At 37.6% G+C, this 12607-nt stretch overlaps 2 protein-coding genes across 4 annotated transcripts; both read right to left on the bottom strand.

The window, feature by feature from the left end:
• Positions 1–5200: 5200 nt before the first annotated feature.
• Positions 5201–8416, bottom strand: LOC131157180 (uncharacterized). Its single transcript, XM_058111143.1, has 3 exons — positions 6836–8416; positions 6642–6729; positions 5201–6492 (listed from the first exon to the last, which is right to left on the bottom strand). Exon 3 carries the CDS (start codon positions 6413–6415, stop codon positions 5447–5449), a length of 969 nt encoding a protein of 322 aa, XP_057967126.1. The 5' UTR covers positions 6416–6492; positions 6642–6729; positions 6836–8416; the 3' UTR covers positions 5201–5446.
• A 1318-nt stretch (positions 8417–9734) lies between these two features.
• On the bottom strand, positions 9735–11911 carry LOC131157179 (uncharacterized). 3 transcript variants are annotated; one of them, XM_058111140.1, is made up of 4 exons: positions 11807–11911; positions 10647–11028; positions 10168–10292; positions 9735–10038 (listed from the first exon to the last, which is right to left on the bottom strand). In XM_058111140.1, the coding sequence occupies exons 2-3, from the start codon at positions 11003–11005 to the stop codon at positions 10202–10204; spliced, it is 450 nt and encodes a 149-aa protein (XP_057967123.1). In that variant the 5' UTR covers positions 11006–11028; positions 11807–11911; the 3' UTR covers positions 9735–10038; positions 10168–10201. The 3 variants fall into 3 exon arrangements, with proteins under 3 accessions (XP_057967123.1, XP_057967125.1, XP_057967124.1); XM_058111142.1 differs by having other exon boundaries at positions 11545–11821; XM_058111141.1 differs by lacking the exon at positions 11807–11911 and adding an exon at positions 11162–11280.
• Positions 11912–12607: the final 696 nt, after the last annotated feature.

The raw sequence follows: 12607 nt of genomic DNA, 5'->3' as shown, positions 1-12607 counted from the left end.
TGAAATTTTGTTTAGCTGACCTTGGATAAAATAGGATGCCTACACTAGAAAAAATACTTCTTTATCCTAGTGAGATCACAACACCTTCAGGCACACATACACATGCCTCAGCTTTCAAACTAAGTTGCCACCAATTTCGAATCCTCTCCCTGTCAGGGGTTAGAGCTTCATTGTCTTTTGCACTCCTAATAAACTGCCATGTAACAATTTAAATAATGAATGGACATGATTTAATCACTATCTTTCTTACCAAAATTGTTTTAGCCCAGCAAGCACTAAAATGACTTTTATTTTTTTATTTTTTGGAAGGGTATTGCAGGGTTTTTTTTTTTTTTTATTAAATATTCCTGAAGAGTACTGGAGGAACTCGGCCTGTGTTCTTTGGTGCTCCTTTTGAAGTTTGTGTTAACATATCTCCTTCATATTAGGTTGATTAATTGTAGTGGGTGAAGCAGTGGAAATGTCTGCTGATGTTGTGGATCAGATAATGCATAATTGCGAAAGCTGATGGAGGCTGTGACAGGCATGGAGTAGCAGTGGCAGAACCAGGTTCAAAGTGCTCCACTCCAATTTTAAGAAACAATACACTGTGTATTAAATTATGAAACAATACACGATGTTAATTCAAATTATGTAAAAATATTATTTATTAAATTAGCAAATGAAAAATCATCCAAAACGTTTCTACATCGTTCGTTTGGAAGCATAGAATTATGACTTGGAATTTGAAATCCGTTTTTGTTGACCTTGCACAGATTTTTTTTGTCGCCATTAAAATTATAGGAGACAAAGCAATCAATTGCATTTAGATATGTGAGAATTCAAAAAATTAAAAAAAAAAAAATTGTTAATTTTTTGGGTTTTGTACATGCTGGATTTTAATTTTCTTCTATTAATGAATGCTTAATTTCATTCTTATCTACTAAATATTGGATTAAATTCGTAATCAAGCTGAAATTCTCAATAGAGTGTTGGTTTTCCCTCCTATGTGCACAGGATGTCCTAAGCGCACGAATGATTCTCTTGGAATGCCCAAGTAAATTTCATTTCCAAGTGGAAGTAAAGAGTACTTTGGTACCCCAATTGTTATCTTGGAATGAAGTGCAACTTTCCTTGGGAGGTGAAGGGCCATTTTTGAGAAGTAAATAAACACTCTTTTTTGGGAAGCTCTTGCTAAAAAAAAAAAGAGTTTCGTGCATCCTTGCAATAGTTAAGAAAGAGTGAGGGAGAGAAGGAAATTATTTGCTGAAAATTTAGGATTGAAGGTGTCTGTGTAGTCAGCTTGATCTTAACGATAGGATGATGATTTTTTGTCTGATTGAACTGAAATTTTGATAGATTGTTCGTGACTCATCCTTCGTTATTTAGATCATTAAGAGTTCTGTAATTTGGTTGTGTCTTGGACAACAATCCATGTTTTGCGTGAGGCCTCTCCAATATTTCTCATTCAAGTTTGAGTCCACCTTGATGGTGATGACTCATATTAATTTTCTAAGCTAAGAATTTGTGATTCTTGATGATTGTTGTCGATGTATGCCTCTATTTTTAGTTAGGGAATACCTATTGTAACCTATTAATTTAAAATAGTGGAAGATTGGAAGTGAACTTTTGGTTTTTTCCTTCACACCAAAGAATTTTTTATGTAAATTTTGGTGTTCTTTTTGTAATTGTGTGGCTGATTTTATGTGTTTGGTTATGTATTTCTACTTTTAGATTATTAATTATTCTACTTAGTGTTGATTGGACTTGTGAAAAATTTATTTTTGAGTCATTATGTTTTGCACATCCCCTTCATAGCCCATCTCTTCCCAACACAGAAAGAGGGCTTTGGTAGAGATTCCTTTGGGCTTAAAATCTTGAGTATTACTCAACCACACAAAAATAATAATCCTGAGCTAGATTTGTCCCCCGAGAGCCCTAGATTTAAGATGGGGCGACTTGATTGGCTTATGGGCCAAAGCTGTCATGGTCAATATGATAGAGTAGTAGTATGTATTAGAAATGTATGTTGGTGGATAAGAGGAGTTTTTTCTCGGATTATCTTTTTTTTTTTAAATATATTAAATAATACCTCTATCAGGGAAATATTTCCTAGAATGATTTTGACGTAATCTCGCTACTCCAAGTAGCGAGATTTTGCTTCCACGCATCTCCACAAGAATAGGGTCTCGCCTTTAAATATCGCTACTTGGAGTAGCGAGATTTGCTTAATTTACAATTTTGTAATTTAGTTAAAATGTAATATATAACAATCATACACTATAAATATACATTAATTATATTTAATTAAATAGGAAAATCTTTATATATTTTATTATTGAGTAGGAAATATTTAAATGTTATGTTCCATTTATTGCCGCTATCTTTAGCACAAAGAAAGTTGATGATCCATCAATTTATCATACTGTTTGTACAAATGAAAAGTAAATATATTGATCAAAATGAGTATTTACATGGAACACTGGGAAGATATAGGGGGGAAATGAGCCCCATCAAAATTACAAGCAATAAAGTTAACACTCAGGATCTTAAGAGAGTCTAAGCAATCTAGGGGCCTTTTGGCCTAGTACTGTGTATATATGTTTCTGAATGGTCACAATTAACTCCATTGGGGATATGAATTTTCCTTCAAACCTTTTCATATTTCTGGCATTCCATATGAGATAAACAGTAGAGGGCAGACCAACTCTCTTACCAACCAAAAGGAACAATACAGGTTTCCTTCAAACTCAATAAGCCTATCACTAGTAGGTAGTTTCCTTATAATTCCCAGCGAAAGAGTGAAAGCATGTATAGGGGTACTTCCACTCTTCCAAACCACCATGGACCAAGGAACCGTAGTTCCTTTAGTTATTCAGAAGTTATAGCAAATGGAAGAGCTAGAATGATCGAGGTCCCATTCCTCAAAAAGGTGAAGCAATGCATCCAGGTGGTTCGCACATCTTGACATAATATGATTCTTAATTCTAATGAGCTTCTTGTATAGTGAGAATTCATCATTTGTTATCCTGGCCTCCCATAGACTTGAACCTTTTAGGTAGATTTGATTGACGCATTTGGACCACACAAAGTTTTTTTTAGAGTGGATATTCCAGAGTGTTTTTCTGAGCAAGGAAAGATTCCAGGCTTTCAAATCCAACACAGCCAGACCACCTATCATTTCACATTTCCTCTCCTTTCCCATCTATCATTTCACAGTCCCTCTCCATTCATTCAGTAGTAGTTGTAGGTCACCATCCGAGGGATTGTCGTGCAGTTTTTGTTGAGCCGATCGATCACATCATTCCTAGCCTTCTATGCTCTAGCCGAAATGTGGGAGAAATGGGATCCATTAAGAGCCTTTACAGTTTTTTTCAAGCCCTGAAGTCACCTCACCAATTTGAATTGCTTAAAGCCCTGGACCTGCGCATCCCAACCTTGTTTGATAATGTCGAGAAAGTTATGGTTTAGAGTCCACATGTTGAAAATTTTTAAAGATTGTCTTCCCAAACACCCCTCTTCAAAAAGGGAAATTAGGCACAACGAGTGATTAGAGAGAATCCTAGGGAAAAGGAATTCAACCTTAGCCCTCAGATCCCCCAGAATCCATCTCTGATTAGCAATCACCCTAACCAATTTGCTCCAAACCGTACCATTTGTCCAAGTAAGGAAACACCCTGATGATCTCAGATCAGATAGACTAGTCATTACTCCTCCAATGACTACTACAATTATACTTATCGAGTCTTCTGCTCATTTCAAAACTTATTGTTCTTGATGTTGGGAATTATCATGAAATTCCCCAAGTGCTAGCGAGGAAGAAAGTATCAAGGGCTGCAGCACAGAAAAAAACGATGATTTCAGCGATGAAGATTTTAAGGTGGATGTGGTAGCTGCTGGCCCAGAAGTGGGAAAGAATGGGGGTAGAAGAAAATAAGCAGCAATGTTTTCCCTCATTTGGTTCGAATTCCATTATCGAGAATAAAAATTTTTCATTGAAGCTATTCATTTATATCTAGATTCGCAACTTCGTATTAATTAACAAAAATATCTTAATTTATATTTACAAAAATAAGAAATACCCTTGTTTCCATATCAATCTTAGTATGAACATGCTCCCTGCCAAAGAATCTATTAGCAATATGTTTGTGGTCAAAACATTAAAATTCTTATGTTCATGAAAATTTTGTATCTTGAGTAACACAATTCTGAAGCATCCGAAAGTGGAAGGAGACAATGACGCCACGAACCAAATGTTGTAGAAATACAAATGGCTCGGTATACACTTTTTAGGATTTTAATTTTTTTGGGTACTTCTAAAGATAAATCATCATATCATACAGCTCTTTTACTGAGTATACATTTCAACCCTATTCAAGTTGAATTGCACCTAATTGAATTCTTTCCTTTTTCCTCGAGGCCCGTTTGGTGTTACTTTCAATATTGTCAAAATAAAAGTACAAATAAAACCTAAAAAGCATAAATAGAAAGACTAAATCATATATCACAACGTTACACTCATGAGATTCGTATACATTCAACATATCAAATTACTACACTAATTTTGGCAAAGTCCTGTTTACAAATTGAGCATATCCATCTACGCACTTGTGCAAAGAAAACATTATTCAAATACAATTGATACCAGTATGTTCATAACGTTACATTCACGAGATTTGTATACATTCAACATATCAAATTACTACACTAATTTCGGCAGAGTCTTGTTTACAAATTGAGTATATCCATCCACACACCTGTGCAAAGAAAACATTATTCAAATACAATTGATACTAATATGTTCACAACGTTACATTCACGAGATTCGTATACATTCAACATATCAAATTACTACACTAATTTCGGCAAAGTCCTGTTTACAAATTGAGCATATTCATCCATGCACCTGTGCAAAGAAAACATTATTCAAATACAATTGATACCAGTATGTTCACAATGTTACATTCACGAGATTCGTATACATTCAACATATCAAATTACTACACTAATTTCGACAGAGTCCTGTTTACAAATGGAGCGTATCCATCCACGAACCTGTGCAAAGAAATCATTATTCAAATACAATTGATACCAATATGTTCACAACATTACATTCACGAGATTCGTATACATTCAACATATCAAATTACTACACTAATTTCGACAGTCCTGTTTACAAATTGAGCGTATCCATCCACGCACCTGTGCAAAGAAAACATTATTCAAATATAATTGATGCCAGTATGTTCACAACGTTACATTCACGAGATTCGTATACATTCAACATATCCAATTACTACACTAATTTCTACCTGCTTGGCACTTTACCTAGTACTGCTCTATAGATTTAGAATTAAGAAAATTACATTATGAATAATGAAGAAATACATTATGTACAAATGAAGTTGTAAACATATATCTGATGTACAAATGAAAGTATGAACTAATTAAAAAATACATATATCACCTACTCGGTACCGCATGGAGGTCGTCTCCGGTGTCGAGGTGGCTGCCGTCTGCGATTGCCCTCACCTGGCTGCTCATCTGCGTCTGGCGTCCGGTCACGTCGAGGGGCTGCATGTCTATCATCTCCGCCCATACGTACTGGATAATCTATCTCTAGGTGAAGCGGACGGGGAGTTATATCGTATGTAGTCCCTGGACGAGTCCGAGCTGGCAACCCGGGTGCATCTACCTCCTCCGCATCGAGAGGGTCATCTAGTAAGTACGACATCGACGGCGTCGCAGCAGAGTCAGATCGATAATCCTCCGGTCTACTGGAGGGTCCCGCAAAATCAGCAGCTGTCGATGGGGCATATGATGCGGACAGCCCAAACACATACTCCTCATATACAATGGGCGGTGATAAGGCCGGACTCGATGGACGGCTGGAGGTAGTTGCTCGACCCCCTTGTACTAGAGCTGCTCGACCACCTCGTGGGGCAGGGGGCCGGCGTGGGGTAGGGATCCGTCGCTTGTCCTCATAGACAATGTCCAAACCAGCTCTCGCTAAATCGCTCACAGCGGGGTTTGATGATAGCGAGTCGACCTGGTGTAATATGTCAGCCTGCAGCATACGAAAATAGTGGTTACAACATTGAACTGCTAATGTAAACGGTAAAAAATTAGGTATATGTTTGAGTAAGTGTATGAGGCTCATGTAGACCGCCGCAGTCCTATCTACAAAGCGACGTGTGATCGACTTGTACCACGTGTAATATGGATCGTTCGGACCCATCGGGCAGTCTGCCCGCACTCCCTCCACGATGTACTCCCACCTATGTCCCCACATAGTCACGTACATCGCGTGCTCCGCAGCCCAATCCGTGTTCCCCCGATCGCGACCATCAATCTCGTACAAGTCCTCCCTACGTACATCGACCCCCGAAGTATAGAAGCGGCTAGGGATGCCCTGTCGAAAGCCAAACTGGCGCATCACTCGGTCTAGGAGATGTCACTCGACAATATGAAAACATATGAGTGGCACTCGGGCAACCCAGTGGTCCGACCCAACTGCATAGCCAGTCGGTAAGTCAGCAACAATGTTATCAATGTAGGGCACCCATACGAACTACACGTATACATATAGTAAATGTAAGAGGTGGGACGGGAATATCTGCAAATATTTGCAAAATACTATCAATACACATAACCGAGACTACCTCGTGCTCCCGGTGCATGTCCAGCTCAAATCTGTACCAGGGCAGCGTGTGTTGCGCAACATTAGGTGCCAACAACTGATCCCTCTACCTGTACAAAATGAAACATAAGTTAACAAGGTCTAACCACCAGTATGTAGTACAACTCAATATACATATACATATACAACCAAATGATTGTAAGTGAAGTTACTAACCTCCACGCGAGTGGAGCTGGGTCAATCGGCTGTCTGTCCTCATCCCTCTGAATAAGATGCTGGAGACCGCGGCGCGTAGGATCTAACGACGTGAATCTCTCCCACGCCCAAACCTACAATAAGCGGAGTGCTCATCCAATCTGTGAGTACGAAACGTCTGCGGCGCGGCACATCTCCCGGTACAGCCAGGCTAACGTCTCAGAACCCCAACTATAATGGCGTATCTCTGCTCGCTCCGCGAGCAGCGGAAGGAACATCAAGTGTGCGTAACTCCCTGATAGGTCGGAGAATAGCGTCCCACATATCAATCGCAGCATATGGGCACGTGCGTGACACGCTATAGTGTGATCATCGGCATCAACCGGAAGCTGGAGAAACATCTCCCCCTCTAGAAACCGCATGCAAATGCGGGCACCAAGAAGCTCACCATTTGGAGGCTCCACTCCTAACAATCTATCGCACATGCGGCGAAGTCCTCCCCCCTGACCGGCGCCTCCATCCTGTACTGGTCCAGCTGTACGACCAGTGACGGGCAACCCATCAATCGGAAGCCCGAACAATACCGCGACATCTTGTAATGTGATAGTCGCCTCCCTGTGTGACAAGTGGAAAGTGTGTGTCTCTGGCCTCCATCGCTCCACCAACGCGGTCACAAGATGACAATCCAATTGAATATGGCCACTTTATATGTTCTTGAAAAACTTTAGTGGATGTGCCCAATTATATCAAAAACAGCAAAAGGAAATTCAATGATTGAATAACAAAATTTCCCATCGATCTTTTGAAGGTAAACCATATGATCTAATTATAATTGCACAATTATATTAAAAAGAGTAGAAGGAAATTCAACAAATTTAGTGAGTGGAGGAAACTTCAACAAATTCTAAGGCAGGAAAGATAATGCATTTTACAATGAAACAACAATCCAAAAAATAAATATTGAACAATAGTTTGAATGGAAAAAATTAAATATTCTCGGTAAAAAATTAAATTCAAATACCAAAAAAATGAAATACAAACCTTAAGAAAAGTGTTTATCCACGAATCTTTCAACACAAATCACAAACTCTGTCTCTCCTCTTATCAAAGCTTTGGATGAAATAAAAATAATTTAAAAATCTATGCACCGAACATAGAAAACATAACTTACCCCATCTCCTTCTTATATAGCTCTCGATTTGAAGCCCGCAACGGTCACCTGAGCGCTCCGGAATCTCCTTCAACGGTAACCTACGCTCGGCTCTGCAACAAAGGTACTGTCTGTTCGCACAAGGAAGGAGGAAGAACGGGTGAGGTTAGTCTGAAACAAATCTCACTACTTGGAGTAGCGAGATTTACCACGCATCAAAAGGCGGTTGGCAGAGTAATAAGTATCCCAAGAAAATCTCGCTACTCCAAGTAGTGAGATTTGCCACACGTCAGCACAAGCCCTTTAGTCAAAAGTAAATCTCGCTATTCCAAGTAGCGAGATTTGTTTAAATATCGCTATTTGGAGTTACGTCAGAATCATTCTAAAAAATATTTCCCTAAAAGAGATATTATTTAATATATTTTTTTGAAAAAAGATAATCCAGGAAAAAACTCTGGATAAGAGGCCCATACCTTGACTACAAAATAGGGGTCCAGTATAAGAGTTGGTGCCTTGGTGGGCACTGCTACAGCATAGTGCGCAGGGACAGCTCTTTATCCTCTTTAAGTAGTGTTGGGAAACATATGTTTGAAATTTTAAATAAATATATAAAATTAATACTATTTTTAATTTAAATTTATGCCATTAAAAATTTAAAATTCAAATGCCATACTTTCAAATACGAGAGAAGTGTTATTGTGGAGGCATGAATTTCTTTTACAACTATGTTTGGAGTCTGAATTTCGGATCATAAATTTGAATTTGGACACAATTTTATATTACATCTTATCCAAATACAAATCTAAAACTTCGCCAAATATCGGGTAATAATTTTGTAATGACTAAGTACTAACCTACCTTAGCCCTCAATTTTTACGCACAATTTTCTTCATTTTTTTCTTTTAGATTTTCTATTCAAGTTATGATACACGATTCTTGGTACGTGAAATTTGCTACAATAGTTTGAAAATCAAAGTTTGATTTGAGATTTTTATAAATCGACTTAATTTGAGTTTTCTATCTTGAAGTTGAGATTCAAGATTTTTGTTTTTTTCTTATTGGATGTCTTTTCAGACGTCTAAAAAATATTTCTAAAACGAAATGAGATGGTATTCCATTGGGTGGGAGGCAAAATCACAATTTCATTAAACAAGAGAATCAATATTTTTCCCGAGTCATGATTTCATCCTTATTTATTGAAACCAACTAACAAAATAGGATGTAGAACTAGGTATCTTTTATTTCATTAGATGACTACATAAAACCAAATGAAATTGAAGACCAAGGCATTAATAGAGAGGAGGTAGCTCTTGATAAAGAGCAAAAGAACCTTTAGGCCTAGACAAGAAAAAGCTCGTTTGGAGCTTAGAAAATCTTTGGGAAAGGAAAAGAAAAGTCAAAGAAATTTACTTTTCATGTTTAGTTATCAAGAAAAATCGTTCAAAATGCTCTATTCACTTTTTCTGGTATTCCCATTAAATACTAACAATCTCATGACGCACTCATCAGACATCTCCAACCTTAGCCTGCTTCCTTAGTTCTCCTTGAATCCTATTTTACATACATCATTATTAACACCAATACCAAATCATCTTAATTAGTCACGGCAATATAATCAAACAACGTATGCTAATGGCTAGTAAGTAATCACAGTTTCTGTTCAAGATCATTAATGCTGAAATCGCCTTTTCCATCAAAATAGCCTTTGATTTTAGTTTTTTATAATTAATAATAGTCTCAATCACACACACTGCAGAAGTGAGAGAGAGGTGAAAAATTAAATCATCTCCATTGAAGAAAATCACGCAGTACCAAACAACAAATAAACTCTCTGAACACAACGACAATAACCAGTAGATAAATTGAAGAGAACACGAGAACTCAGACTGATCCAACTAACACTGCTATACTTGCTAGCTATAGGGGAACCCAACAAAATGCTGATCCATGGATCATTAATATTATAACTTCATCATCCAAACTCCAACGACAAAATAAAGAAAGAAGAAAAACTCGCTAGCTAGAGAAATTTTGTGATTTGGGGTTCCTCTATTATCTTCATTGGCTGCAATACCTGCTCCAAATGAACTTGTAAGTTTGAGAATGAGAAACTAATTTTGAAACATGATCAAGATGTCATTTTTAGAAAAAAATTTTGGAAAGGCGAAGATGAATATTTAATAAGAAATTAATTAGCTCTTACCCAAAAATGGAAATTAAAAGTCTAGCTAGACTCTCTAGTATGAAGATTTGCTGTTGGACTCCCGTGGGGCATTGCATCTGAAGCACTCCATTCTGCTAGCAAAGTTGTGTTCATTGCATCCTGACCTGCACTCCAAAAAATCCAAATTTTATTTTTAAAATGCTTACAATTAAAATACAAATCTCCATTTAGAATTTAGTTAATTCGAAATGGTCTCTCTGTTTTATATAGCATAAGTGAAAGAAAAAGTTCCAGTTAAGTTCCATTCAAATTGTTGTTTGTTCTCTGAAAATTTAATTATATCAATTAATCTGATTCTTTAAATTTTAATTTTTAATCACCATAGCCTTAAATAAGACTTTAACCAGTCCTGATTTTAAGATTTCAAATCAAATTGTCATGCATTTTTTTTTTTTATAAAAAAAAAATCAACTTTTTCTTTAAAAAAAATTCATTGTTATGTATATATATACTCTCACCTGCTGCAAATCCAGTCTCCAGATTTCCAGCTAGAGCGGCTACCGCCTGCTCCAGCGCCGCCTCCGAAGCCCCTAAAGCGGGGAAGGTCACAGTCATACCCGCCGGCGGGCTCATCCTTGAAGGCACCGCATTTGAAGCAGCTGGAGCGGCTAGCGAAGTTGTGGGTCCCACAGCCTCCGGCGGAGCAGTACCAATCGCCGGGGCGGACGTCGGAGCCGGTGCTTCCGAAGCTCCGCCCGCCGAATCCCCCGAAGTCCATGCCGCCGGATCTCGGTTCGCCGCACCGCTGGCACGAATCCCGCCGTTGGAAGTTAAGGTGCTGGCACGACCTGCAGTTCCAATCTCCCGGCCTGCTCATTTCTAAACTTATATATTAATTCCCTGCATTCAAAGGCAAAAACACTCAAATAAGTAATCAAAATAAGGGTTTTAGCATTGTCTCTTTTTTTTTTTTTTTTTTTTTCAACTAGAAATTTCAAGTGAGAGAGTACGTGGTAAGCCCCACAGCTCTCACCTAATAAAAACTCAATACTAATTAGGGTTTTAGTATTGGGTTTATTCAAAGCTGTACCCAGGGATTATCCTGGAGAGGCAGGTGGGGCTGCTGTGCCTCGAGTGTATCCCAGATCACAGCCAGACAGAAATTTCTTATTTATTTTCTTAAAGTAGCACGAATTAATATTAGAAAATGGTCACCAATAAAATTATTAAAAAAAAAAAAAAACCATAACGAGGATCCAGTCTTGACCGTCTGTCCCTATAAGTATTCACTTAAATATAGATTTAACGAATCTAACATGTCTAAATTGACGAACTCGTCTCGAAAAAACTCAGCACAGAACAGTTGAAGAGGAAGAGGAGGAGGAGAAATGGCATAGGATTGAAAAAAATACCTACCTGAAGATGGAAAATGCAATTAGGATGGGTATTGAAAAACTTAACGAGGGGATGAACTGGGCCGGTGGGGATTTGGAGAATATATATCTATATATTTATAAATGTGTGTGTGTGAGTTCGGAATTAAAGAGAAGGGATAGAATGCAGGGAAGAGAGGGGGTGGGAAGAGGTTGCTTATATATAGAAAATTAAGGGAGATGAAGAACAGCAGAGGAAAGAATAAATGGATAGGGGCGTGTGCATGCTTTTTCGTGTTCTTCACCTGGCAGCCTTCATTACTGCAAATCACCTCACTCTAAAGCATTTACAAAAGTGAAGAGAGAGAGAGAGAGAGAGAGAGAGAGAGAGAGAGACAGAGAAAGAGAGAGAGAGATTCCAATGACAGGAAATTTCGTATCTTCTTTTTTCTTTATTTTGTTTTATGTAATAATTATAAATTAAGGCTTTTTTCCTTTGCTTCTTTTGCCGGTTGTATGTAAGCATGAGAATGCATGATGCTATCATGCGCACGCACTCCCCCATGGTTTCATAATTCCATTAATGCCCTGTTCTCCATTTCACTCGGCTACATAGTAAATTATACAATTACCTTGTCTGTGGCAGCATTTTAAATGCTAAACATGTGGCAAATTGATCATACATCCATTAATATTAAAGGACGACCTATTTTTAATAAATATATAATTTAAAAAATAAGCACACAAACATGTCGAGGAAAAATCTTCTGTATAATTTATCCATCTATACTAACTTTCCTTTCCTCTTTATACATATTTATATATACTGATAATACATCACGTGCATGGTACATGATTAAACATAAATGATAATTAAAATATTTTTTAAAATAAATTTTAGATATATTCTTAGAATGAGTTCTTTTTAAAAAAAAAAAAAAAAAGCCAGAAGCCACCCACATAGCGGTCCCGTCCCAAATTTATTAATAACTCTCACTTATGGCGGAGAAATACAGTGGAAACAAAAAGACACTTGGAGATTACATAACAGCCAATAAAACACCCCATGCATCAAACCAAACAAAAGAAAAATACAAACATATACT

Source organism: Malania oleifera, chromosome 6 (genome assembly GCF_029873635.1).
Source record: "Malania oleifera isolate guangnan ecotype guangnan chromosome 6, ASM2987363v1, whole genome shotgun sequence".
Lineage (NCBI taxonomy): Eukaryota > Viridiplantae > Streptophyta > Magnoliopsida > Santalales > Ximeniaceae > Malania > Malania oleifera.
This window is presented reverse-complemented; position numbering and strand designations above follow the sequence as displayed.